The sequence below is a fragment of the Radiomyces spectabilis genome, assembly GCF_025331425.1.
Source record: "Radiomyces spectabilis strain NRRL 2753 chromosome Unknown BYT42scaffold_10, whole genome shotgun sequence".
In the NCBI taxonomy this organism is placed as follows: domain Eukaryota; kingdom Fungi; phylum Mucoromycota; class Mucoromycetes; order Mucorales; family Radiomycetaceae; genus Radiomyces; species Radiomyces spectabilis.
Window position 1 is genome coordinate 1,056,054 of NW_026251935.1, and position 27,683 is coordinate 1,083,736.

General features: G+C 45.3%; 9 protein-coding genes across 9 annotated transcripts; 6 read left to right on the forward strand and 3 right to left on the reverse strand.

Annotated features, from left to right (window-relative positions):
* The first annotated feature begins 1,089 nt into the window (after window positions 1-1,089).
* On the forward strand, window positions 1,090-4,141 carry BYT42DRAFT_647011 (uncharacterized protein). The gene is made up of 3 exons (XM_051572697.1): window positions 1,090-1,597; window positions 1,704-2,446; window positions 2,570-4,141. Exons 1-3 carry the CDS (start codon window positions 1,300-1,302, stop codon window positions 4,067-4,069), a joined length of 2,541 nt encoding a protein of 846 aa, XP_051421193.1. The 5' UTR covers window positions 1,090-1,299; the 3' UTR covers window positions 4,070-4,141.
* A 1,340-nt stretch (window positions 4,142-5,481) lies between these two features.
* BYT42DRAFT_606875 (chitin synthase-domain-containing protein) lies at window positions 5,482-11,684 on the forward strand. Its single transcript, XM_051571161.1, has 3 exons — window positions 5,482-6,057; window positions 6,143-7,955; window positions 8,036-11,684. The coding sequence occupies exons 1-3, from the start codon at window positions 5,732-5,734 to the stop codon at window positions 11,435-11,437; spliced, it is 5,541 nt and encodes a 1,846-aa protein (XP_051421194.1). The 5' UTR covers window positions 5,482-5,731; the 3' UTR covers window positions 11,438-11,684.
* Window positions 11,685-12,411: 727 nt separating this feature from the next.
* BYT42DRAFT_500442 (gamma-glutamyltransferase) lies at window positions 12,412-14,456 on the reverse strand (the record flags this gene model as incomplete). Its single annotated transcript, XM_051564703.1, has 8 exons — window positions 12,412-12,560; window positions 12,632-12,881; window positions 13,008-13,379; window positions 13,447-13,599; window positions 13,675-13,807; window positions 13,907-14,048; window positions 14,196-14,276; window positions 14,360-14,456. The coding sequence occupies 8 exons, from the start codon at window positions 14,454-14,456 to the stop codon at window positions 12,412-12,414; spliced, it is 1,377 nt and encodes a 458-aa protein (XP_051421195.1).
* Window positions 14,457-16,223: 1,767 nt separating this feature from the next.
* BYT42DRAFT_500776 (60S ribosomal protein L12) lies at window positions 16,224-16,947 on the reverse strand (the record flags this gene model as incomplete). Its single annotated transcript, XM_051564728.1, has 3 exons — window positions 16,224-16,429; window positions 16,519-16,755; window positions 16,893-16,947. 3 exons carry the CDS (start codon window positions 16,945-16,947, stop codon window positions 16,224-16,226), a joined length of 498 nt encoding a protein of 165 aa, XP_051421196.1.
* A 2,000-nt stretch (window positions 16,948-18,947) lies between these two features.
* Window positions 18,948-19,257, forward strand: BYT42DRAFT_500534 (uncharacterized protein; the record flags this gene model as incomplete). Its single annotated transcript, XM_051564709.1, has 2 exons — window positions 18,948-19,013; window positions 19,078-19,257. 2 exons carry the CDS (start codon window positions 18,948-18,950, stop codon window positions 19,255-19,257), a joined length of 246 nt encoding a protein of 81 aa, XP_051421197.1.
* A 1,277-nt stretch (window positions 19,258-20,534) lies between these two features.
* Window positions 20,535-21,750, forward strand: BYT42DRAFT_579108 (uncharacterized protein). Its single transcript, XM_051569354.1, has 4 exons — window positions 20,535-20,644; window positions 20,703-20,841; window positions 20,926-21,225; window positions 21,370-21,750. Exons 1-4 carry the CDS (start codon window positions 20,589-20,591, stop codon window positions 21,601-21,603), a joined length of 729 nt encoding a protein of 242 aa, XP_051421198.1. The 5' UTR covers window positions 20,535-20,588; the 3' UTR covers window positions 21,604-21,750.
* An 84-nt stretch (window positions 21,751-21,834) lies between these two features.
* Window positions 21,835-23,119, forward strand: BYT42DRAFT_621772 (uncharacterized protein; the record flags this gene model as incomplete). The annotated part of the gene is made up of 3 exons (XM_051572371.1): window positions 21,835-22,084; window positions 22,218-22,806; window positions 22,884-23,119. The coding sequence occupies 3 exons, from the start codon at window positions 21,835-21,837 to the stop codon at window positions 22,936-22,938; spliced, it is 894 nt and encodes a 297-aa protein (XP_051421199.1). The 3' UTR covers window positions 22,939-23,119.
* Window positions 23,120-23,267: 148 nt separating this feature from the next.
* On the forward strand, window positions 23,268-24,970 carry BYT42DRAFT_536696 (uncharacterized protein). The gene is made up of 2 exons (XM_051565493.1): window positions 23,268-23,571; window positions 23,658-24,970. Exons 1-2 carry the CDS (start codon window positions 23,391-23,393, stop codon window positions 24,749-24,751), a joined length of 1,275 nt encoding a protein of 424 aa, XP_051421200.1. The 5' UTR covers window positions 23,268-23,390; the 3' UTR covers window positions 24,752-24,970.
* BYT42DRAFT_579117 (ergosterol biosynthesis ERG4/ERG24) lies at window positions 24,971-26,852 on the reverse strand. Its single transcript, XM_051569355.1, has 3 exons — window positions 26,381-26,852; window positions 25,776-26,247; window positions 24,971-25,705 (listed from the first exon to the last, which is right to left on the reverse strand). The coding sequence occupies exons 1-3, from the start codon at window positions 26,804-26,806 to the stop codon at window positions 25,158-25,160; spliced, it is 1,446 nt and encodes a 481-aa protein (XP_051421201.1). The 5' UTR covers window positions 26,807-26,852; the 3' UTR covers window positions 24,971-25,157.
* Between the last annotated feature and the right edge of the window lie 831 nt (window positions 26,853-27,683).

A 27,683-nucleotide genomic window follows, 5' to 3' on the forward strand; every position in this document is an offset into this window, starting at 1 on the left:
TTGGAAGCAAACTAATCATCTTGCGAAACAATTTAAAAATTCATTGGATTCACGCAAAAGGTCATGCTTGTATTTTTTTGGATGTTGGCGTTGATATGAATGAATATACGAAATACGTAAACCAATAATCTAGAAAAGAGGATATCTCGAGTGTCACATGGATTGTCATTTCTCTCATCCCTACATTTTTTGGGTCAAGTGGCGGTGGAGGGTTATCCTGAATTAATGGTGGATGACGATGGTACAATGGACTCAAGAACGATAATGGAGAAAAAGGACAAGTTTCATGTGGACCAAAACAAGCTGGGAAATTTATACTTGCACACGCATCCACATATCCATGATGAAATACCCTGGAATCGAGTAAACAATGGATTATGTGATACTTGTGAATCATCCACGTTTTTTAATTACTTTTTGGATTGAAAAGGAACTGCATGCACTACGCAAACGTTCGAATGGAATCGAAATGCACTGATCAATTCGAACCATAAGATAAGAACAAAAGAAGCAATAAAAAGAGTATGACTTAAAAACATGGTACCACATTTATCAATAAACCCACAGTCCACCTAATACCAACAAAAAGAAGAGAAAAAAGCTATACCGGAGCCTTACAAATAAATGGACCTTTTTAAAGCGGGCGGATCAGAAAAAAGTAAAGCTTCATATCATCGTCAGCCAAAAAACGACACGGTAAGCCACAATGCAGGGTTCATCAAACGCGTGCATATGCATGAAATTTCTAAAATCGTCATAAAGAAAGAAAGAAAAGAAGGTCAGCAAGACAAAACAAAAAAAAGAAAAAAGACAAGGGGGAGGAGGGGGGAGGGGAGAGAGAGAGCGAAAGAACCGCGATAAAAAGGGGGCGAAATATCAAAAAGGTCAAGATGACTGGATCAAGTAAAAGTCGAATAGGCGAATTGAACGTTCACGAAAAATGCAGACGACTTACATTTATGTTATGATGCTTGGACAATGATACAATCAGGAGTACTTCTTTTTGGCCAACTTGCTAATAATAATATATCTAATGTGTATATAAAAAGTCATCGATTCTTTTTTTTTCCCCCTTCTTTTTGTGTTTATATTTTTTTTGTCCTCTGCTTCTCATTTATCAACCTTTGGCCCATTTTGCGCCAGGACTTTCTTGGGGTTCCCTCTTTTCATCCTTTTTTTATATATTTTTTTCTTTTCCTTTGTTCTTCCTTTTGTGATCTTTCATCCGCTTGATCAAGTGTTATTGAGCTTTTTTGCTCTTTGTTTTAAATCCATTTTTGGTGATCGTTCTTGTTAACTATGGGTCTCTTACGTTTTTCCAAAAAGAAAAAGGAAGAACCCCATTGTTCTCCTCCTTCTGCTCCGCCGCCATTACCTTGGCCATCGGATCCCGTGCTTCAGTTGGCATTGAATAATATGTCCGATACCAACCAGACCTCAACCGACGCACCTGTCAAATCGCCTATCGCCGATACTTTTATGAGGTCGAGATTCGACGATCCTGCACCTTCATCTGACGCAACTTTCCAAACCAGTCTTTTGGATGACATCTTTAAAGAACTCCAACCTTCTACTCCGTCGCCGCCGCCCACTACTAGTAAGTTTTGTTTATGTTACTTTTATAAAAAGCTTTCATTCCAGGAAAGAAAATAGTTTGGGAACTCAACCACTTAAAACTATATCTTGTCCAACCATGATTTCAGCTTACAGGCATTCTACTTTAATGCCTGAATCGCGGTCGATGATTCAGATCACCACACCTTTGACAGCGGTCAAAAACCCAGAGACAGTTGACACCAGGTTCAACAGGTATTCATCACCAAACATGATCCTTTCACCATCGACCCCTGCTGTTTCCCCTTCGCGGTTACCCCCTACCACGTTGCCAACGTCTTTGACGACAGGAGCCGTGAAACCATCCGTGACACCTACTACTGCCGCGGTCCAGACGCCTAAATCGACCAAACAATCCAAACGCGGGTCCACCTTGGATTCCGATGATTCCGATTCGGATGGATCCACGTCTTCCAACCATCGACGTATGCCACGGTCCGCTTCGCGCCTGTCCATTCCCAAGAAACCGCATTCGACGGTGGCTTCGGAATCGGGCAAAGTAACGGGAAAGATCACCGCAGGCAAATCGAATGTTCCTGTGGCGTCCTCCAAAGTGTTAATGAATCGGATGAGAGAAAGGCATCGCCAGGAATGTCGATTATCAGCACAACCGGCTCCTACTGCTTTTTCACGTCAACGTAGCTCACCGTCCATGCCCACCATTTATGCTCCTGAACCGTCTCCCCCTGCAGCGCCGCCCTCATTGGTCCAATCCAGATCCTTCACCATCGCCGCTTTCCCTGCTCGGCGTTTGGTTCGTTCCTCCTCCGCGGCCACGGATCTTTTCCTCCAACCCATCCCCCAATCTCATAATAATCCGATGCAAATGCAGGTAGGATCATGCGTCGAAAATCAACTTTATTTGCCAGAAAGAAAAAAAAAGAAGTCAAGGCAAAAAACCATTGGACTAACATTGGATCTTTATACAATTTATTACTTTCTTTTTGGACACTAGATGCCTCCAGATATGGGGATGCCGCCTCGACCGCCATCTCACTTTCAGGCACGATCGATGAATAACCGGGCAATGCCGATTCCCAATCCGAATTATCGCATCGTACGAGATACCACGCCGCAACGATTTTCCATGGACGAAGCCAAACTTCAACATTTGGCGAAATCCAAATCGGCGTATCCCATGTTCCCCTACGCCGAAATGCCCAGTAAAAGTCCCATCATAGTCTCGGCCCCGGCCCCCGCTCCTCCTGCAGCGATGCCCATATCGATGCCGCCACCCAACCATGCCCTGCCACCCACTCCAGCTTCGCCTGGTACAATGCCTTACGCAGCCGATCAAACGATGAGAATGCAAGCGATGGATATGCCATTACCGACCAAAACGCGACCTGTTTCATTACCCGCAGGAAAGGAAGCGGCTCGATTCACGATCGAGTCTTCCGAGGAAGAGATGGATCAGCCCGACATGGTCGCTCCACCTTTGCAAAAGTCAAAACAGGCACTGATCAACGAACAACAACGGATCCTGAGCCACCGCCATGCTCACCAGTCCATGCCACCGACACCTCCTCCCGAAATCAGCAAAGGGACGCCTTCTGGCCCAGTTCAGGAATCATCCGATGCAGCCTGTACACCGTCGTCGCCTGTTTCGCCTACATCCGAAGCATCGTTGGAAACCAAGATTGCCGGCGAAACCGAACCGACCACAGAAACGAGTGGATCCGTCCACGTGCCTCTGACCCGTCTTCCCAGTCGATTGCAGCGTGAATTACGATTTATGCGGTTGAGACGATCACAGTATTCGGTGCCGAATTTAGCTCAATGGGCTGCCAATAATCCATCCGCTTTACCGCCGTTGGAAGACCCGCCTTTGGAACCGACCCTAGCCGGTCCTTCACGTCATGCTGGTCGCGACAAGGACATGTCAGCGTATATGGCTCCTCACGACATGATCATGGTCAATCATGCCTGTGTGGCATCATGTCGCCACCCTGATCCGGCTTTGGCCCACACGATGGCCATGTGCCACGCTTCGTATTTCCCGCCGAATCATGAATTGCTGGCACCATGCAGCCATGGCGTGGCAACGAGTTGTTGCTCTTCGGTCAATTATCACGGTTGCAGTTGCGGCCATGGCGGACGAATGCGTTGTACAAATTCCGCGACACGTAGAGCGGGACATAAACATAGCAAGAAGTGTATTCATAAATCGACCTCGACCCTAGCCACGCCGGAGCTCAAAGACATGGACAAGACCAGTGCCCATACCCACCGAGGCTGCTGTAAAAAGCATTGCCGGCCCGGCTCCAGTTCACCGCACCACAGACAATGCCACAGTCATCATCATCATCATCATAACCACTGCCACAACCGTTCCCAGTGTTCGTCATGCTCCCGACATCGTCACCACCCGCCGCCGCCACCTTCCGTCGCTCCCTTTCCTCCGCAGGAACCATCACTCCAGTTGGATTCCAAAATAGAAACTGAAACGGCCTAATATCTATTGACCTTGATGCGCTGTCATTGAAGCAGTGTTCTTTCTTTCTTTCTAATGATAATATAATATACCACATTTTTTTATTTTTTGCGTTCAATTCAAACAAAGAGAGCAAGTTTGTTAAGTCTCGAGCCATACAAGCATCTTGGGCACCTTAGATTGCATTGTTTATCATCACTTTATGCAACAACAATGTGGACTTGGATGATGATTCCTCCAGAAAATACCACTTGTCAGGCATTTGACTTGATCTTGGCAAATGCCTGTCACTGATCTAATCAGCATGCAATTTAAACACATACGCATGATGAGGAAAAGAATTACAACATTGAGTGGTATGTGGTCGCATGTTTTTGACCTGTTCAATCGCCTGGATCATTCAAAGGCTACTTACCGTAGCCAAGCCTGAATGCACCAAAATACCTGACTGAAACCGGTCATTCGTTCCGTCGCTATCAGCAACAGCATTGCATTTTATAAAATGGTGTTTCACAGTGCTGCATAAAAGGTTTCCATCACCACAGAATATCAAGAACTTTTTCAGCAAAAAAAAGTTCCGCTGAACAGTCTGATCTTTCCAGCCACAATGCACGGATATCGGATCAGAGAATCAAGGTTTTGAGCATCCAGGAACCACGGAGGGGGACGACCTTTGTTTGGATGATCGTTATGGATTTGTTAAATTAGCGCAAGTGTACAGTATGTGCCCGTTGATTTGCAAATCAGAGTTGAATAGTCAGGATGCCCTCCACGGTGACTTTTTAGCAAGAACGCAGTATCAAGGCAGAATACAATATTGTGTCACCTTGCGAACAAACCCCGTCGGAGTCTCGCACGGCAAAATAGTGCCAATGATGAAAGGGAGCAATGGAAAAAAGAAGGTTTAGTGGCATTGACGCCCAAGATTTGAAAAGGAGGAAAGAATACATGCAATGGATACACGGTCTCAGGTGTTCTCGAGGGGTTCTTAAAAAAGGTAATAATTGAGTTGACCTTCGTGGAAAATACATTGATGGCCGGGGTTGGGAGACATGGGATGAAAAAAAAAAAAAAAATAGTGGAATAGAGGTCGGTCAGTTGATGCATGGTATTCCATGGAAAAAGAAGTCGAACGGTATGGATAGATGGATGGATGATCTGTTGATGATATTTAGGCTTATTTATGGAGATTCTGGATTGGAAGAATGAAATAAATAGATTGACTACTGTTTCTGGAATGTGGGTCAGTGTGTTTGGCTATTTTTTGCTTTCCCGGTGTGCTTTGGACAAAAAATAATAAAAAAGCAATATGAGGACGATTAAGCTGGTGTTACGTTTCTTGCACAACGTCAGCCAATCAAAGCTCGGGATTCCATATCCAGTGCAAAGTTGACACTGATATTTTTTGGGCCCCTTCTTCATCCTTCGTTCCACCTCGCTCACTTGTTTCTTTTTTAAACTTTTTCCTCTCTTGTCGCTTTATTTATTTTTGAGCTTTTTTCTTATTTTTTTGCAGCGGAATTTTGGATTTTTCTTGGACAGACCACCACTCCAAAAAATTGACTCTTATCGCCTCTCTTCCCAACTTTCAGCAATTTTTTTTTTGTACACCAGAGCAACCCAACCCCACCCTAAACTCGGTTGTTGCTCCCTTTGAGTTGCTCAAATAAAAAATAGAAGACCATGGGGAAATCCAAACGGAAATCAGTCAACGCCTATCCCAATAATCTTGCTCATCTAATACCCGCCACCGACCAAGCTTGCACAGCCTGTATTCAAACAAGACACGGCAATAATCACATCTATACCAACATCGGTGACTCGCATCTCGTCGTCGTTAATCCTTATCAACCCATCGCTTACAATGATGAACAAACCAGCCTCGAATACGTTGCCCTGTACAAAGATACCCACCCTCACCTACCTCAGGAACCACATCTTTACGGTTTGATCAACCGTGTCTACTTTCGTATGCGACGTACCACCGAAGATCAATGCGTTATATTGTGGTAGGAAATTATATTATTTTCTAAATTGATTCGCTTAAACTTCAGTTCATGAACGTCTGTTGTTGTTGTCGTCGTTTTTATGTAGTGGTGAATCGGGCAGTGGGAAGACAGAGATCCGGCAATTGGCACTCCGCCACCTCGTGAAACTCAGTTGTACCAAGAAAGAATCCAAGGCACAGACGCAAGTGATGCATTCGCAGACAGTATTGCACGCTTTTGGCACCGCGGCCACGGTTCAGAATACGCAAGCTACACGATACGGCTACTATACTGAACTTCAATTCAACGAACGGGGTCGCATGACTGGGGCCAAGACACTGCATTACTGCTTGGATACATCCCATGTTGTCAGCCGCGGCGGCAATAACTTTGCCGTCTTTTACATGCTGCTAACCGGCTGCGATCCAGAAGAACGTCGCATACTCCAGCTTGCCGGTGATGCATCCATGTACCAGTATTTGAAACGAGCTAGACCGGCACCAGCGGATGCGTCTCGCGATACCTTGGACACTCTCAAACATGCTTTGAAAGCCGTGGGCTGTCGAAAAGACCACGTGAGCCGCATTTTCCAGTTACTTGCTGCCATCCTGCATCTCGGTAACCTGATATTTGTTGATCCCACCGGGGCGCGGACCGAAGAAGCCGCGTATGTGAAAAATGAGGAAACCTTGGCCCTCGTCGCCGACCTCGTCGGTTTGGATCCCGTGGCCCTGGAAAATATCTTGGCGTACAAAACCACTCTCATTCGAAAAGACGTCACCACCCTTATTCTCAATGCCGATCAAGCGAGCCTCCAGCGCGATCAATTAGCCCAATGTCTATATTCTCTTCTTTTCTCTTGGCTCATTGAGCGGTTCAATGCCAAACTTTGCCGTGACGAATTCAATAGCTACATTGGTTTACTGGACTTTCCCGGCCTTCAGCAGTCTCCCTCTGGGGCCAGTTTTCAAGACTTTTGTATTAACTTGGCCGTTGAAAAAATCCATCAGACCTTGTATTCTAACCTATTTCCTTCGGATTCTATGCTGGAGGAAGCTTTAGGCTCGCCACTGCCATTCCTCGATCCCGCTCATTGGACCGATCTGTTAACCCGTAAAGCGGGCATCTGCGCTCTGACCAATACAATGACAGAACAATGGCATAAAGGCAAGCGAAAGGTGACTGACGAACATCTCGTCGATACTCTTACTAAGTATAACTCCAACCATCCATCGTTTGCTATCCAAACGTCGTCTACCAATGCTCGTCATTTCACCGTGCGTCACTTTGTCGGTCCCGTTACCTACGATCCCACTGGTTTTACCAGCCGCAACAGTAGCCAGATCCCCATCGACTTTGTCTCTGTGTTCCGAGGGAGTGCCGACATGCCGCCCTGTTCCAATGCGTTTGTCGCTGAACTTTTTTCAGACACCATGTTGGCGGTGCAGCATCATCCATCTCACACATCCACCATCGTTAGTGCTCAACCAATGCAAAACCTTTCACGCCACCCTTCCACCAAAAAAACACGCAACGACGCGGACGATACAAGCACATCAAAAACCAGCTCGACTGTGCTGTCCCAAATCCAACCCGCTTTGGATGGCCTTGAATCTTCTTTGCAAGAATGCAACCTCTGGGGTATATTCTGCATTCGGCCTAATCAAAATGGCCATTCGACCCAATTTGATTCAAAGTACGTGCTATCCCAAGTGCAAGCGTACCATTTGACCACCATTGCGGAACGCGCCAAGGTCGATTACCCCGTGGCATGGTCGCACCAAGATTTCTTGGATCGATACGCTATCCAGCTTCACGCTCTCGATATTGACCCTCATCGTCTGGCTCGGACTCGCCTCGACATGGTCGCGGCCGCTTTAGCATGGTCATCCACCGACATGTTGGTGGGATCGGAAAAGGTAAAAAAAAAAAAAAAAAAAAAAAAAGAACGAAATACAAATTTGAGCTCCATCCATCGGCTAATCATGTTCTACCCTAGGTCTATCTGAGTTTCTCAGCGTGGCATCAGTTGGAAAATCAGATGCGTGCTTGGGAAAAAGACGGTCAGCGCCAAGCCAGGGATACAAGCAAGAGCATGCAGGATCCAGATAATTTACGTGCAGTGGCGGTGGCGGCAGGGTTGCCACCGCCCATTCCTGCTTCTATCACCACAGAGAGTCAGCGATCGTTTTATTCGGACGATGACTACCAGCACGACATGACCAGCACCGTGTATCAAGAGAACGACGAATCCTACTACGGCACCGAATCCTATGGCTATTCAAACGAAACCGAAACCAAAGCGGCTATTGGCACGATTCCGCTCACGGAAAACCTGCAAGCGCCCTTGGAAGACGAAGACGAAGACAAGCAAACCATGACTGCCGCGCGTAAACGGTGGCTGTTCTTTGTGTGGGCCGTTACCTGGTGGATCCCCAATCAGTGCTTGGTGTGGTGTGGTAAAATGAAACGAAAAGACGTGCGCATTGCTTGGCGTGAAAAGGTGGCTCTGTGTACCATTATCCTGTTCATGTGCGGCTTTGTCATTTGGTTCCTTGTGTTCTTTGGCGAACTGGTGTGTCCGCATCAACAGGTGTTTTCCGAAACCGAATTGCAGGCTCACGATAAACATGACAGCGAAAAGACATACGTGGCGATCCGAGGCGAAGTGTTTGATTTGGGTGGTTTTGCCCCACGCCACTATCTGAGCGGGATCATTCCTACCGAAAAAGTCCTGGATTACGGTGGCAAGGATGCCACGGATCTGTTTCCCGTGCAAGTATCGGCGCTTTGTGAAGGCATCAGCGGCGAGGTATCACCGTACGTGTCGCTGGATTACCGTCGCAACCTCAGTGACACCAATGGCCAGTACCACGATTTTCGCTTCACGTCCCAGGTGTACGAACCTAACTGGTACTATAACCAAATCAGCATGTTGCGAAGAAACTACAAAGTGGGTCACATGGCGTATGAAAGCAAAGCCGTCCATGATCAAGCCACCACTGCTACCAAGGTGAACGACATCAAGACGACGCGCAACTGGGCCATTCTAGATAATCACGTCTACGATCTCACGGCTTACACAATGGGAGGACGGTACGCGGCCGGTCCACCTGGAGAACTCGTTCCTTCGGGGATTGACACCAACTTCATGGAAACATCGGTGGTGAACCTGTTTTGGCAAAAATCAGGCACCGATATCACCAAGGAATTTTACGCTTTGAAATTGGACGGCGCTACCAAGCAACGACAACTGGTGTGCTTGCGCAACCTCTTTTTTGTAGGCATGCTCGATACTCGAAATTCGGCCAAATGCCAGTTTTCCACCTACCTCTTATTAATCGTCACCTGTCTTTTGGCGAGTGTCATTGTGTTTAAATTCCTGGCCGCCTTGCGTATCAGCAGCCCGCGGGCCCCGGAAGAGCACGACAAATTCGTGATTTGTCAAATCACTTGCTACACCGAAGACGAAGAATCGCTGCGAAAGACCATTGATTCCATTGCCACCCTCACGTACGACGATAAACGCAAGCTAATGTTTATTATCTGCGACGGCATGATTATCGGTAGCGGCAACGATCTGCCCACACCTCGCATCGTGCTCAATATTCTGGGTGTCGATGCTCACGTGGATCCGGAACCGTTGTCGTTTGTGTCAGTGGGCGAAGGGCAAAAACAGCACAATATGGGCAAAATCTACTCTGGATTGTACGAAGTGTCGGGTCATGTTGTGCCGTACATCGTGGTGGTGAAATGCGGCAAGCCCACAGAACGTCAGAAACCCGGCAACCGCGGTAAACGTGATTCGCAATTGATCCTCATGCAGTTCCTCAACCGTGTTCACCACGATGCCCCCATGAACCCATTGCAGCTGGAAGTCTATCATCAGATGAAAAATGTGATTGGCGTGAGTCCCAGTTTCTACGAATTCGTGCTCATGGTCGATGCCGACACCGAAGTCATGCCAACGGGCTTGAATTATCTCGTGTCCAGCATGGTCCACGATTCCAAAATTATTGGCATCTGCGGCGAAACCACCCTTGCCAATGAAAAGGATACGTGGGTGACCATGATTCAGGTGTACGAGTACTTTATTTCTCACCACATGATCAAAGCCTTTGAATCCCTGTTCTCGACGGTCAGTTGCTTGCCGGGTTGTTTCACCATGTATCGCGTCCGCACCGTCGATAAGAAACGCGCGTTGTTTGTCAGCAACGAGGTGATTGCCGATTACTCGGTCAATGTCGTCGATACGCTGCACAAGAAGAACTTGCTCCACCTCGGCGAAGATCGGTACCTGACCACGCTCCTGTTGAAACACTTTCCTCACTTCAAGACCAAATTCACGGCCGACGCTCAGTGCAAGACCAATGCCCCGGATTTATGGAGTGTGCTTGTCTCGCAACGCCGTCGATGGATCAATTCCACCATTCACAATTTGGGAGAACTGGTGTTCCTTCCTCAACTGTGCGGTTTCTGTTGTTTCTCCATGCGTTTTGTCGTAATGCTCGACCTGATCAGTACCTTGGTAATGCCGGCCATCATGGGTTATCTCGGTTACCTCATCTACACCTTGGCCACGTATGACGGCGATAATATTCCCATCATTTCCATTGCCACCATTGCCGGAACGTACGGTCTGCAGGCCCTGCTTTTCATCCTGAAGCGAAAATGGGAGTACATTGGATGGATGCTGGTATCGATCCTGGCCATTCCGGTGTTTTCGTTCTACATTCCCATTTACGCGTACTGGCACTTTGACGATTTTTCATGGGGCAACACGCGTGTCGTTGTAGGCGAAAAGGGTCGCAAAGTGGCAGTGGCGGACGAAGGCGAATTTGATCCCAAAACCATCCCGACCATGACATGGGCCGAGTACGAAACGTCCTTGCTGGGCCACGACTGGAACGACAGTGAATCGTATTACAGCAGCCCCCAAGGTACCGGTCCCCTTTACGGCTCTACCATCCAACTCCCACCACCGACAGCCCCATCGATGCAATCCGGTATCATAGATCATGCCTTGCTCCCCTCGGCTGCGACTTCCCTGCCTGGACTTCCGTTGGCACCCGTGGCTACAGCGCCTTCGGTGGTTCCACGCTCCATGGCCTCGCGCCCCGTCTCGGCAATGACCAAATCCACGTCGGCCAACTTGATGATGAACCGTAACAGACAGTCGCTCGTCATGGATGGATTCGCTTTAAATGATGCCCAAGCCGGGCCCAACAATGAGCAAATCTTTACCGAAATCAAACGGATCCTGAGTGTCGCCGACCTGACCCAGATCACCAAGAAACAGGTCCGAGAAGAACTCCAAGCCATCTTTGGCGTTTCCATGGCAGGCAAAAAAGACTATATTAACATGTGCATTGAACACATCCTGCAAGGTGGTGGTGTCTAATTCCTATCTTTATTTTTTTTTCCTTTCAATCCTCATTCCTCTTGCTGTTGTACAGATGCATTTTTTCATGGCAATAATTTTTTCTTCTTCTTCCCCTTTTGTACACTATCCATATTTACAGCATTCAATATCAAAATAGAAACACCGAGAACGTCCTTACAAATGCTATAAAGAACGTCACATATTTGAATGGCCTTTAAGAATACTACAAGCTAAACAGCTGTGCATGCTACTCATAAACGGTGGGCTTTTTTTTTTATTATTATTGGCGCATTGAGCGGAGAACAGGGAACTCTGTTTCAGGTGGAGATGGTCCCATCGTCCTGCAAAATCAACCACAAGTATAACCACACAGACAAAAAATTCAACATACACATGCAGCTACTGCGTTGACCTACATCCTACATGATTAACCAATGCGAATTTGTTAACTTAATTTAATGAAATAAATAGAGTGAGAAATCTTTAGGTAGCATCTACAGTATACAGACTAATGTACATCTCTCGTGTGCAACACAAAGAGGACGCATGTTTAAAAATTGAACATTGACAATTGATTTTCCTTTAGAAAAAAGAAGGAGACGTCTTTGCATGGTTATTGGGAAGCTTGCCGCGGCTAATAGGCGGCTGCCAAGCCGTACTTGCGAGGATCACTCGCACCTTGAGCTGTGCCATTGGGCAAGCGACGCACGGCTTGGACGGCGGAAACGGTGGTATTGCGTCCAATCATGAAAAACTACCAAAGGCGCATCAGTAACTTTCTGCGGTGCGTGTGGGTGAAGGGGGGACTTACTTCATGCCCAAATGGTTGGAGCGCTTTGATTTTACTTGGGTCGAACCCTTCTTGTACAAACGCAATGTTGGGCATCAATTGATGGTGGATGCGTGGCGATTCGACTGCTTCGTAGATATCAAGACCAAAATCAAGCGTGTTGAGAATCACCTAAATCAAAAAAGAGTTTAAACTTTCTTGGTTATTCCATCACCTTTCCCATAGTCATTTTTACATCGAGGGATGCGGTGACAATTTGGGATCCTCCCGATCCGCCCAGCGCCATTTCAAATCGATTGTCCAATTCAATGATGGTCGGGGTGGTGCTCGAGAGGGGTCGTTTGCCAGGCGCTGTCAAATTCGTTAGCAAGGAAAAGAAAAACAAATCAACCGGCGACGCGCTCACGGATATGGCCACTGACCTGCATAATTATGATAGCTAGGGTACAATCCAAACGCATTGGGAACACTGGGGATCGAGAAATCGTCCATTTCGTCATTCAGCACCACTCCCGTAACAGGATCCATCACACGGGAACCAAACAACAGATTCACCGTCGACGTTAACGCGACAGCCCCGTCGTCGCGATCAACCACCGACAAATGCATCGTACCGGGCGATTCCAAATGATCGTACTTTGGTTGATAATATAATGGATCATGCGTGGTATCCTAAAGCAGAATGATTTCAGCATATCGCCCTCGACCTATCGTCCTCAGCCTATCATTCAATACAGCACAGCACAGGCCATCCCCTGTTGCGACTTGTGATAGCCCAATTAATGTTGAATTTCTTACATCTGTCAAATTTGTGCGCACTCGTGCGGCCCAATCTTTGGAAATGATTTCGTCGAGTCGGTCCTGATTGTGGGTCCATTGGGGATCGCCCAGTTCGGTGCGGAAGGCCGCGCCGAATTTCATGGTCTCAATGATACGATGCAAATTCACGGGAGTCGGACCTTTGGATGCCAGATTGTAACGTTCAATCACATTAAGCATGCTCAGTAACACCGGCCCGCTCGTCGGTGCAGGCCCTGTAATTACTTTACGACCATGATAAAACGTGCTGACCGGTTCTCTTATCAGGGCCTTGTAATTACGCATATCGTCTTCCGTTAAAATTCCCCCTGCTTGTCGCGTCGCATTCACAATCGCCTGCGCAATAGGACCCTGTATATCCCCTTGTCAATATGCAAATTCATTGGAGAAACACATACATATAGTTTATGAGTCTTACCTCGTAAAATGCATCTGCTCCTTGCTTGGCGATGGTTTCCAATGTTTGGGCCAGATTGGGCCGTTTAATAATGTCATCAATCTCGGCAATGCTTCCTTTGGGAGCAAAAATCTCGGCCCATTCCCATTCATCTTCGATCCAAGGAAGACTGCTCTAAAAAGACACATCAATGGCTAGCTCTTTTTCGCGTAGAGTCCTTTTCCTTAGAAGGACCAGTTGCTAGCATACCTGTAATTTTTCGTTCAAGTAGCGGGTGGTTCGGAAACCTTCACGAGCCATGCGAATGGCTGGTTGGAACAAGGTTTCCCAAGGCAATTTTCCGTGACGTTGGTGAGCTAGCTCAAATCCACGAATTTCTCCACTAAACGAGTAAAAAAAAAAAATTAGGCACGGTCCACCATCCCATGTGTCACAATTGCTGTTGATGTTTTTTTTTCCACAGAAAAAAAAATCGACTTACGGAACTCCGACGGACATGCCACCATATTTGGCAAGGGAAGGATCGTCGACAAACATATCCTTATGGGATGCAGCAGGGGCGGTTTCACGAAAATCAATAAACTCAAATGTGCCATTGGGCGCTCGAATGAGCATGAAGCCACCTCTGAAAAAGGTGACAAAATTCAGTCCATTGCTGTCACCCGGTCAGCGTTCTTTGAAACCACTTACCCTCCGATGCCTAACTCGGTGCGACCCTCCATTTCTTAGTCATCAATGATTCCAAAGCCCATAAAAGGATTTGCATTTACCTGTAGCAAAACTGTTAATGACACCGATGCATAGGGCAGACGCAATGGCGGCGTCGACAGCATTGCCGCCTTGCTTCAAAACTGTGGAACACCGCTCCGTCAGTCATGTTTGATATCGACAACACAGAAAACAAAAATCCATCAAGGACAAAAGAAATCCTTACTGTCTACACCAACATCCGAACACTCCTGCGCTTCAACCGCAACGGCGCCTTGTGTGCCTTCCACCATATGCCCATGGAAACCTTTGTCCAAGACCATTTTTGACAAGTTGGGACCTGAAATGTTGAAGTACCTCTCGAGACATTCCGATCGCCACACCAATGTCGTGCCCATCACAATGAGCATCATTGACATGGCCATGAACGAGAGTTTCCGGAAGACTCTATATCGCTCTGTCGGGCTCTGTGTACTGGTAGTGATGGGAATTTCATGCCGCAGTTTCCCTTTTTCTACGTCCATAACAAAATTTAATATAAAATAGACAATGAGATGAAAGAGTGCCTCCGGAGATTTTAACACCCGAAAAAATATAAAAAAAAGAAAGATTGCGAACGCTGAATGAATTATGACTATGTCCTGTGAATAACCATGTCGCCATTTTTTTTTCTCGCACCCGTTCGTCAATGGCTCACATGATAAAGTACAAGTGGATGCACTTTGGCTCATGGAGGACCACTCATGGCTAGCCGCATGACGTTTTCTGTTGATAGATAACAATAGACATTTCTTACTGCATACACAGGTATCGGCCTCATTGGCATAATCATTTACTGCCTCCGCAATTGCCATTTACAGCCAATCCCAAGTTGGCGATGGCAGGTTTTCGCAATTTCTGAATGAAAAGAGGTCATCCTGTCATTTGCCCACACCACTGGGTGAACGGTGAGTTGGTGACCCACTGGGTTCGTATGACGCAATTTTTCTCTGTTAAAGGAATCTATCACTCATATTGTCCAATTGACATGATTGGATATATACCCGTGTATTGAACCCAGGATTTAAAAAAGGATTCTCCATACCTGTGCGACCATGATCCACTTGTGAAATGCAGAACAAAAAAAAAGCGGGATTCCCACATGGCAACCAAGAAATTCATCTTCCGATTGTATGTAGTAGCGCTGGAAGTTCAGAGGCTTGCTTTGCGACAAGATCAAGCACCCTTTGCAAATGCCTAAATATAGGTGTTTGCGTTTTCTCCATGATCTATTGCAGTAGGAATACCAAGAAAGAAAAAAGCGACGGACTCGTGCGATTCAAGGGTAAGAGATGCTCTGTACTGCTCCTCGGACGGTTCTACAGAATCTGGTCCTAAAGCACTATCTATTTCGTATAGATAAAACATGATATCCATACGACGTATATATGTGATGTATTTAATTTACTGTATATGCTACAGAATATCCTTCCAGTGCGCTTCAACACTGGAATTGCACCTGCCAACGGGTTAACAAACTTACAAGCATAAAAGCAACCCGCCACAGAAAATATTCCAAGGGACAAAAAAGGCGCATCTCAAGTCAGAGGCAGCAAAAGCGATGGAGAATGCCTGCTTACGGTGTTAAGAAGTATAGACAGATTGTTAGAAGAAATACAATGGGAAGCAATGCATGGTCAGGCGGTCCTGGGCAGTATTTTCACAAAAAAAAAAAAAAAAAAAAAGTTAAGTCGGCAAAGAAATTCAATATTGTTATGCTTCCCAATTCGGTCAAACGAAAGAATATCACTGCAATGTCACTGTGTCTAACATTGCCAGTGCGGCGTTATGCATGACTGTATGGCTGATCACAGATGTTCACAATCAACCCCATATTTTATTGCTTCCTTAAGAGGTGTTTCAAAACTTTTCCACTATTTCAACCGATAGTGGCGAAAGACCCACCATCATTGTTCCATTACCCCGTATACCGTGAGCCCATCATCCTTTTTTGCTTGTTTCATCCAGAAAAAAAAAGGTCAAAAAAGAGTCTGTTTTCTTTTTATTGTGTCAATGGCCGGGAAAAATAAAAATAGAGGGCGACAGCGAATTTATTTTTCGGGGATCTCGACTTCGCCAGCATCGATGGCATCGCAGATGGCCTTGGGGCTCTGGCGGTCGACAGTGCAACCAACCGAGTGAGCAGTACCAAGAATCTCCTTCACGGTACCCTTGAGCTCACGAGCATACGACTTGAAGCGCATGGTGCGGGCAATCTCAATGATTTCCTCAAGAGCAATGTTGCCGGTGTGCTTGACTAATATATCGTAAAAAAAAAGAAACGAATGGTCAGATATAAATGACGAATTGGCATGGGCGGGGGGACTCGTTAGAACATGAACTTACTGTTCTTGTCCTTCTTGCGGTCTCTTGGGGGTTCCTTAAGAGCCTTGATGACCAAGGAAGAGGCCGAGGGGACGACGGCAACCTGAGCCTGACGGTTCTGGATGGTCAACTGAACAGTGACACGGAGACCCTTCCAGTCCTTGGTGCCCTTGGCGATATCTTCACCGACCTTCTTGGGCGACAAACCCAAGGGACCGATCTTGGGAGCAAGAGCACTGGAAGCAGCAAGCTCACCACCTAGATGAAATTAAAAAATACATGCCAATGCATTGACAAGAAAAAAAAAGGAATGGCCAACGTTTAATACGACAATTCTCGAAAAGGTATCCATGCGTTCGATCCTAATGGCTGTTCAAATAACGAGAAATTCGTACCGGTTGCGCGAAGGTAGATGATTTTCACCTCAGATGGATCAAACTTGGGAGGCATCTATAACATAAACAGGGATGGAGTCAGTCTCCTTTGGATGTATGGACGAGTTTGCTTCCACGATGAATGGATGGATGCATTGATCTACCTTGGTAGTTTGAAAAGGAAGGCGTATCAGATTTCCAACCTCTTCACAAAGGGAATACCCTGCCGATACCGGTGCATTGACACTCCGAACATTACTGCCCGCCCTATTCCGGACCGGATCTCACCACAATATCCGACAAGCCCTTTTGTCAGAAAAAGTGAATTCCCAAAAAAGTAATTTTCTTTTTTGGCCCCACGGCTTTCCTTTGATGCATGTTTGAACAAAAGCTATCGAAAAGTTGCTACCAGATTTCACCTACAGAAGCGATTTAGACTCAATAAATATGGTAGTGGAATGTCATAATATGTTGGAGATTCGTCGCATCGGCATGGTTTTTACACTTTATGATCAGAGCGTTCGAGCGTTCGATTGATTGGTAGTATTCCTTATTCGGGGATCAACACCCCAACAGGCGACAAATTCTTGCAAATCAATTTCATCGAAATTAGACAACAATTGGAAGCGTCATATATAGAAGAAATGGTCCTTACAGATATTATCAATCTACAGACTTCATAGAGATTGTGGATCGAAAAATCTCATTGGATCGACCGCCTGTCAGAACATCATTTTAGATGTATTCAAACAACCTAGTGGATCTTTGCTCAGCTAGTCCCATCCAAGAATAGTGGAGAGTCAGTGGCATGCTTCTATTTTCTTCGCAGCTACCGAGCTCTCGTTCTTTGTATTGATCCGATCCTTTATAAAAAGTAACTGACCTCCATTTGCAGTAATACCGCCAGTTTTCAATTTTGAGCTAAACGAATGAAAGAAAAGCATCATATCTCACAAAATACAAATCAGTGTGCTGCACTCTTCTTTGATAGTAATGTCCGAAGCTTTTATGAGCCGCGATAAGGTTATGATCCGATCCCTATCCTTTAGCAACAGTTTGAAAGCGAAAAATGACCAAATTAAGGTCGTTTTTCAAATAAATATTAAATAAACAATGCTTTTGCAGAGACCTTTATTTTCATTTCCTTGGTAAAATACCATTACAGTATCTGGTCTTTTAAAGCAGAGCAGACTACTCGGATATCATGCACAAGGCATTGATGCCGCAGTAATGCACTGCGCCACCTTGTACTCAAAATTCCCTTTTATAGTAATTTACTGCGAACGTGTTTGAGGTTTTACCAACACATGTTATCAGAGGAAATAGCTTAATTGAACAAATCACAAATTTGGATCGTGCTTCCATGGTTCGATCCATGAGAAGCACAAGCAAGGGCGTCAAACCCCAGTTTCCTCTTTTGTAATTTTTATCGATCTTTTTTTTTTTTTTTTTTACAAGCTGAAATAAAAAAAAATTGGTCTTCTAATATGTTTATGCAACCCAGAGTTACGTTTTTTGCTATTTGAAAGCATACAAGTGCCATCGGCTGTGATGATAAATGGGGATTTCAAGTGTATAAAGTAACAGTAGGCAGGGCTGGATCATCTGATCGTATTATTACCGTGGAGAGTTGCGAGTACGATTTATCTGAAAGTGAAAATCCCACAAGATATAGCGGAATAACTGGTCATCATCATATCTTATATTCATTCAAACTGTATTGTCTCCATGTATCACTCCATCTTGAGGGTATTATTCAGGGCAGCTTTTCAGCTCCGTTTCTGTGTTTCCTGTACCTCTTCTATCGGATCCTCAGCAGCGATCAGAAATGATAAATAGTTCTATTAAATAGCAAGTACTAGACAAGTGTCATCATCTTTACAGACTACAAGTCATCCTAGGATCGACATGCGCGGTCGAAACGGCAAGGAATGTGCGCATATTTTTGACAACGCCGAATGTGATCATACTTCCCATTGGTGGACTGATTGGCGGAGTTTATATGAGCCAGTGACTGCAAGACGTCTTTGGGAAAGCGTGCACCCAGTTCTGCTCAAGAAATAAAAGTGACCATCGATGACCACGCGAACAGTGCCCGAAATCGAAAACGATCTAGTTACCGTCGATCAGGCCCTGGCAACAGTAAGCGTAACTCTTTTAATATATAGTCTGTGCGTGCTAATCCTTATGTCTATGTTTGGTCTAGGTGTCCGAAATACGGTCGTCTCTGCATCAGTTTACTCGCCTTATTCAGACAGAACGCAAGACACCTAATTTTGTCTATCAATTCAGTGATCGACTAAATACCATCAAAAGAGAGCTTAATCGCCTATCGACTGCTGGCGAAAATCTAAAAGGTAACGCGGAAAATCTGACTGAATTGTAGGTAGTGATCAACTGAAGCGCGATTCTTTAGTGCCTTTGGAATACAGTCAGCATTTAGTGGCAACGAACGGCGTGGATCTGAATTTGATATCAAAGTATGTGGGTAAAGAATAGAAACATGGTACATTGGGGAAAAAAATTAACCCTTGAGGACTTGAAGTTTTCAGAAGGAATTGACCGAATCGAGTTTTGTGGCTGAAGATGAACAAAAGCCCAAAGATACCGGCGCCGTCGTGAAAGAGAAGGCTCAATATCTTTTAAGGTACTAGAGGGAATCGTTAGACCTCCAAGCGCTTTAGAAGCTTAAGCATTGTATATAAACACAGGGAATTAGCTCCTATTGTTCTGCAGCCACGATCACAGTCGCCAACTTTATCATCATCAACGTCTGACAGGTGAGTGCGAGAAAAAAAATATATATTATGGGATGTAACGTGACCTGGCTTAAAACCCCTTTCACAGCACGTTTTTTTCAACATATATCAAACAATGGTTGGCACAAGAGAAACCGAGCGATGTAAATATAGACATACAGATACATAACGAACGAGGAACGATCACTGGATCAACATGTACAGCAAAGGTATGGTATTGGTTCCAAATCAAAAAAGGCTGCACGGATTGTTGCTGACAGTCTCCTACAATAGGTTACCATTATGAAGGCACTTACCGCAGTTTTGGATCTGGAATATAATCGAGCTGCGGATGGTTTGGTATTACATTATTACGCAATCTTGGGACCAAAAGAGGAGGTAACAATGCAAAAAGAAAACATGCTAGCGAGAAGGATGATGATGCTCAATGCCAGGACAGAAACCATGCGGTCAAGATTCACAATATCTAGTGTTCCAAAAAATCGGTCTCATTGCCAAGGATGCTTTTGAAGACATGGTAACCACTTCAGCCACAGAATCTTTGTCAAGTATTTTCGTAAGTAGCAGAGCATCATTGAATTGTGCACAACAAGACAATACAAATTATACCGGGAAACGCACTAATTTTTTCTGTTACAGCATTGGTTATGCAGCTATCATAACCTTTTTGTAGAGCCATGCTGTCGCTGTCATAAACGACTTCAATACGATTCACCTCAATATAAATATCTCCCACCCATGGTACGGACATGGGTTCAACGACGAGTGAACCCTGCTTTTCTTGACCGAGAAACGCCATCAGCATACACGACGGTGGGAATGCCCTATCATATGCGCTGTTTCATAGAAACCACGAATGTGAAATAAAAAAAAAAAAAACTGTGACTTGCCCCATAATTTTTTTAATCTTGCCACTGCGCTTGTTCGGATCTCATCAGTCATCAGATCAACAAAAGTTATGCCGCATAAACGAGCAAAAGCCAGTGTTCGAAACGCAAAGAAAAAGGCATTGGGGTATTGAGGATTATCGATGCAAAAATGTTGAGCATTAGAGCTAATGTGAAGGATATAGTCATGATCTTCCCGTGACAGGGGCGCAGAAGAATGACGATACCCCGAAAGCATTTGGACGGTTAATGCGATTCAAACAAATTACAGAAGAAAAACGTAAAGAAAAGCAGAAACAGTCCAAAGAGAAGGCAAACACAGCGGTATGTTTGAAAGTCGTGGCAGTGGGGACAAAAAAAAAAGGGATTTTCACTCATTGAACTCATCATGACTTTTCTTTTGATCAGACCAAACCAAAGTTGGAGCTTCAGCCAGGTGAACGGTTAAAAGATTTCACGCTTCGAGTGGAGCAACAGTATAGAGATGATATGACCCAAACGATACGTGCAGCCAAACCTTTGACCGATCGAAAGAAAAAGAATCGTGAAGCAAGGAAACAGAAAAAGCTGGCGAAAAAGGAAAGAGATATGGAACTCTATGGTGGACGAGATTTTGATGATCTCAAGGATAACGTCAAATTTGGCGAAGTGGCGGACGCACCCCCGGTTATCAGCAAAGTGCCAAAAGCCCGCGGGCGAGGCAAGGCGGTAAGCAGGGACATTTTTTTTGACTTTGGGGAATTGAAAAACCACAGATGAGGAAGACAATCTGTCTGGTCTTTGGAAAACACATATCTGACAGGACATTTTTTTTTTGTCTTTCTGTTCTATTTCCGCCGATCATTGACGTAGGCACTGGAAGCAAAGACCAAAGAAGCAAACAAGAAACCGGATGGTGGTTACGAATCATCGGAAGATGAAGGCATGAAACAGTTGAAAGCATCTCATAAACGGAAATTAGCCAACATGAGTGCTTCCGCACGTAAACAGTTGGATGATGAACGCGAACGTGCCATTGAAGCCTACAGAGCGAAAAAGGCAAAGAAGATGGCGGAATCTGGCTTGACACCTCTTTTTTCATCGTAAAGTAGAGTTGCGTACATTTTGACATTTAAATATATTATGGTTTGGTCTGGTACTTTCTCAGATACGAAGCCTTTGGAACCTGTCTGTGCACGTAAAGTATGAGGATTGTCCATTCCATTGATGGATTCATGGTTTAGATGGCAATAGGCATCCTCTTGTATAAAACCAAGTGGGTCGGGCACAGGAATTTTAAATTTCCTATTCAATTGTATCTAATTGATCTGTAAAATAATGCGCTACGCTCTTGCATTTGTCTCTGCTATGTGCTTGGCCAACGCGGCCATGGCTGCACCGGCACCTCGCTCAAACAGCATCGTTGACGCGAAAGATTTCGTTCCTGCTCAGCTCGCCCAACTCGAATTGAGCGAAGAATTCCAACCTTTCAACTGGGAAAGCGCCGACTCCAAAGTTATGGTCGACCGCTCCTTCCACCTCTCCTTGAGCGAACCCGCCGAACTCCAAATCACCGACTTCATGATGGGTAAGTCAAATTACTTGAATCAAAATAAATAATTTACCGCCCATAAAACACAAAAGCAACTGCATGCAAAGAAGAGATCCTGTTACGGTGCAACGTTTATTGATCAAAAAATTTTTTCATCGGGAATGATTAGGTGGCGATCAATTCGAAATCCTTGACAATGGTGTTTCTATGGGCAAGACCAGCCGTGCCAACGCCACCGCCGATGCCTTTGTTGCCACTCCCGAAGAAGCCCTTATGGATAAGCGATTCAGCAAGGCTGCTTTCCCTCTCCAGGCTGGTGAACACGAACTCACCATCAGCATTGCCAACTCTCCATATGCTTCCGGTACCGGTGCCCTCCGTGTCGTTCAGCAGCTCCAATCCCTCTATAACAAGAAGGGTTGGGATGATGATGATGATGATGACTGGGAGGACAAGAAGTGGGGCAAGAAGTGGGGAGACGACAAATGGGACGACAAGAAGTGGGGAGACGACAAGTGGGGAGACGACAAATGGGACGATAACAAGTGGGATGGCAAGAAGTGGGACGATAACAAGTGGGACGATAACAAATGGGACGACAACAAATGGGACGATAACAAGTGGGACGACAAGAAGGACTGGGGTTGGGACAAGAAGAAGACCATCTACGTCTATCACACAGTTGCCGCCAGCAACATTCCTACCCTCACTGTTGTCACTGCTACCCAAACCTTGACAAGCACCGTCACCCTACCCACGTAAGTGTCGTATTTTCTTGTTTGTTATGACTCGAACATGACATGAGACTGATTCAATTTTATTATGCAAAATATAGAACCGGTACCCTCTTCACCACCCAAACCAACACCATCGTCGTTCCCCCATCTTAAATGACCATTTTATTGCTATAATTGCTTTTTTGGCTTTTTCTTTCCTTCATAATCCAACTGCACAAAAAATAAAAAGCTGTCCTTATAGAATTAGAAAAAAATACAAGGAAAAAAAAAGTTATATAACTCCGTTTCGTCATTGTGTTGCCATGGCCGCGCGCATGAGCCAGCTGGAGATGAACAATGAAGGAACAATGAGCACCAATAAAACTTCAGCGACAACGTCGGAGTGATCCTTGCTGCGCCAAAGTTAGTGTTTTTGGGATTTTCGGAAATAAAAAAAAAATCCACAGAAAAAAAAAATAATATTCCGTCTCCGAAGTTTTTTTTTTTTATTTTGGCTTGCTGATCAACGGCCCTTTTTTCCTTCATCTTTTTTACAGTTTCTATCTGCCTCTTTTTTTTCTGTCTCTTTTTGTTTTTCGTCTATTGAGTCCTTTCAAGTGATTGGGATGTCTAATTACGAGTTCAAAATCCACGTTGAGAATGAGACGCTAATCCTCCGTGGGTCAACGGAGGAATCCCTGGGCTGTGTTTTGCGTGGTTACGTTATTTTACATCTTAAAGAATGTACACGGTTCAAATCGATCAGTATGAATCTTATTGGCCGAATGAAAATCCAATGGAATGAACGTAGGTGTTATTGCAAGTGGCAGTGGAGTGGGTATTTGTTGATTAATCTTATTTTTTTTTCATGTTGCTTTTTTGTTTGGATCCAGGTGTGGGGCCGCATCAACGTAGTCACAAACGGGAAAACGTTGTTTTGGAACATCAATGGATTTTTCTACCGGCTGGCAAGAAATTGCATAACCTGGAACCCGACACCTACAGATACCCCTTTGAACTGGTGCTGCCCGGCGATCTTCCTGAATCCATTGACGGTAATGCGTTCGGTAGTTTGTCGTACAAACTCAAAGCAATCGCCGAAAGGCCGGCCTTTTCTCCGAACTTGTCCGACCGCAAATCTTTACGATTGATTCGCTGTGAACCTGCCTACCACATCAACCATCCCATGCGTATCGCTAGTGAATGGGCTGACCGATTGGATTACGAAATCATCGTGCCAAAGAAAGTCTTCAACCGTGGCCAACAGATTGTCATCGATGCGACGGTACGACCGCGGGTCCCTGGCCTACATGTTCGTTACTTCAGTTGCTTCCTCAAAGAATACACCTCGTTCACGTACGATAATACAAGGGTACACACGGATTCGCGCATCATTCGATTCTTCCGCGACGAAAGTTTTCCATCCCGTGGACCGGAATGGCACAAACGCGAGACCTTGCAAATTCCATATTCGTTCAATTCTATCCAATGTGATACAACCAGCCAACTATTCCGCATTGAACACAAACTGAAATTTATCATGTCGCTGATTAATGCAGAAGGCCATCTTTCGGAACTGCGCGCATCCATGCCTCTGGTCATCGCCCTGGATGACACGGATGAAAGCAACGCTTTACCGACGTATGAAGACTCGTGGCGCTCAGCACGCTACGAACCGTACCTTGCTCTCCCCAGCCTCGATACCCCGAATACCCTCCTCAGCTCCCCAGCCTCGGATAACCAATCATTCCCAAGAACACCTGGCACCCCGTCACGAGCATCGTCTGGTGAACCGCAGTCCAACCATCACAGTTCGGACGGCGACTACTTTAGCATCAACCATCATCAAAATTGCCCATCCCAGGAAACAACCACAGTCACTCTGGGTCGCGTGCCATCTTACCGTACCGCGTTACGATCACGTCCCGAGCCCGTGATACCGAATAACACCCTACCATCTTATGATATTTTGTGCCAGTCCTACTGATTCATTTGCTGCGCCTCATTATCTCGGCCTGCATTTTTTCCTGGACGGGCGCGGAAAAAACTACTCGCCATTTGTACATACATGCTGCATAGTCATTTTTGGAGGCGGATGTCGATGGAGCCAAACCAGATTTGGTAGATAAAAATTCATCTTTTTCTGTATTGCATTTTTTGCAACAATCTTTAAAATTTGGTAAACAAAGGTGGATAATATTATAGCTTTTTCATTCATTTGTTCAGTTCTAGTTGAACTGGTTTATTAAATTACGTTTTCATGAAGATTCACACTATCTATATGTGAGTTCAATCCAAGGACGGGTGATGTATCATCATTATTAACAAGTGATTGCAAGAGAAGGGGAAAAAAAAAAGGTGCAAAGGGGAAATAATGGATTATTTATCCATTTTTAGAATACATAAGGGATAAAGATGTAGGGGACGCGTTCGCAGTAACGATCCCAATCCTTGCCGTACTTCTTTGCGCAACGGTTCATGTCGCGTGACACACGATGAGTCAAGACAAAAACGAAGAAGCAGAAATAGAAATAGGGTAAGAAGGAACCAAAACCGGTAATGAGACCCCAAGACATAGCCATGATCAAATCCGCGGTATAATGAGGCTTTCTCACGACACCCCACCAGCCGTCCGTCAACAACAAGTTACCATGTTCGGTCTTGATGTAGCTAGGGTTCTTGATGTGACCATAGGGCAATTGAGGGAAAGCGTTGCGAACCATGAACGAGCCATTTTGTTCCATACGGAAACGGTTCTTTTGCGAGTTGCCGGTATCGAAAATGTAGTAAGCAGCGAGCAAAGTAACGAACAAGCCGACGGTGTAGGGAAGAGAGTGAGTGATGGTTTGACCGGTGGTAAGTTCATACTTCATAAGGTAGATGGAAGCATAGCAGTAAGTGAAGGGAACGCCAGCCATGTTCCAGAAGATAAGCATGAAACCTACAACAACAAATCATCAGCGATCCGATCCCTACCTACAGCCGTTCGTGTCTAGCAACAGCCCACTTACCATCCTTTTCATAAAAGATATCCCAGGAAGTAGGGATACATTCTTCACCCTTCTGGCAAGCATTGACGTACAAAAAGTGAGCAAGGACCATGAAAGCAATAGGGCCACTGACAAAGCCCTTTAATTCGTACTGCTTCAAAGCACACGACACAGACAAGAAGAAAAGAACGGGCCAAGGAACACGAGTTTCAGCCCACATCTTGAGATCAACATGTCCAATACGAGGGTTCAAGACCGCGCCCATGAAGTAATCGTAGAAGAAGTTACCGGACATACGATGCTGGGTACCGTTGATCACGCTGCAGATGTAGACCAAGGTGGTCATGGTGAAACCCCAGAGGATGGCCGTCGTCATGATACCACCAAAGTTGTCAATGATCAAGGTAAGACGGAAGATACCCGTAATATGAACCACAGCCGCCGTCACCAAAGTCGCATACCAGGCAGACAAACCATTGCAAAGGTATTTCAACTAGATACGCCGCGCAAAAACGATGTCCGAAAAAATGAAAAAGGATTAAACCACCATGTCTTTGAATTCCAATCTCCGCGACGTGCATCGTCCGGTTTTATGTTTTGATTCACTCTAAAATCGACCTCCTTACCTTTTTACCCTTCAAGGAGGGCAATGCCAAACCTTCGACAACGGGACCAGGCATGATATAAGCGAGAATAAAGCTGAACAAAACGTAACCCATGTAGATCTTGACGGCCAAAGCAGTAGGATAGGCGCCGACCTTGATCTTGGCCCAGAGTTCTTGCCAGAAAAACTGGGACAAGCCTTCCAAAGAGAAGGACGAAGGAGTAATCAATTTGCCTTGGTGATATTCGAGACAAACCCAGAAGTAATACATCAAAGAGGGAAATCCAAGCATCATAGCACAGACACCCACAGGACCTTGGAATTCATAAACCACTTCGTTATCCAACTCTCTGTCGCGTTCAGTCACGGATTGTTTGAACAACGGGACGCCATTTTTGTTCACCGGTTGTGGTTGACCGTCGGTTTTATCTACGACAGCTTTTGCCATGGTAAATAAAAAGTTGTAGGGGAAATTAAATAAAACAACGGAAAAGGTGATTCAAATCGTTCATCTTACACAGCTTCATTTATATTTATACTAAAAATGGTCGGGTGGCAGACCTTTTTTTTTCCACTGAATTCTTCGGCGCCCGTTCCTTTATTGCTCCGCCAGACATCCTTCATCATTTTTTGAGACTCCGTCATGTACTTTGGTTGCACAAGGTTTCTAACGTCAATCTCGGGACAAACATATATCCGAACCGTGAAGGTGAATAGGAATCCGTCTATGAAAAATTGAGGCATCCTCACCGTGGTGATTTTGCTGCTGCAGTGACACGGACTCGATCACCGATATTGGCGCTGCCTTGCGATCCGCATCCATCCAAATGGAAACACCGACCTTCACACGCTGTATCGCTTTCAGGACAACCCCTTCAATGTATGACCAGAAGGGAAAATAAAAGATTCCCTCATCAATAATTTGACATTTGCGAATTTTCCATCCTTGTTCTTATTGTTGCATTTGTCTGGCTGTTACGTATCAATTCCAGCCCCGGTTTCCAGTTAACGCGCTCTATCACGTGTATTTTCCATTAGAAGATCTTTTTTTTTTTTTTTCATCACAGTGAGCCCATTTTAATGTAAGCTTGACGGACTTCTGTCATAAATATGTGACATCCAAAGCTCACCATGCATGGAAACGAGAAACTCCAAACCATTCTTCCCTTTCATAAACACTTGACTTGCTGGTATTGTCTGCCTTCTCGGCTGCCTGTCCTGTCAAAGACAGCGCCTCAGCAATTTATTTATCTTCTAATCAAAAGATGGGGGTAATTGTCAAAGTTTAACCTTCCAGAACAAGAAGGAAATGATGGGTACAGAAA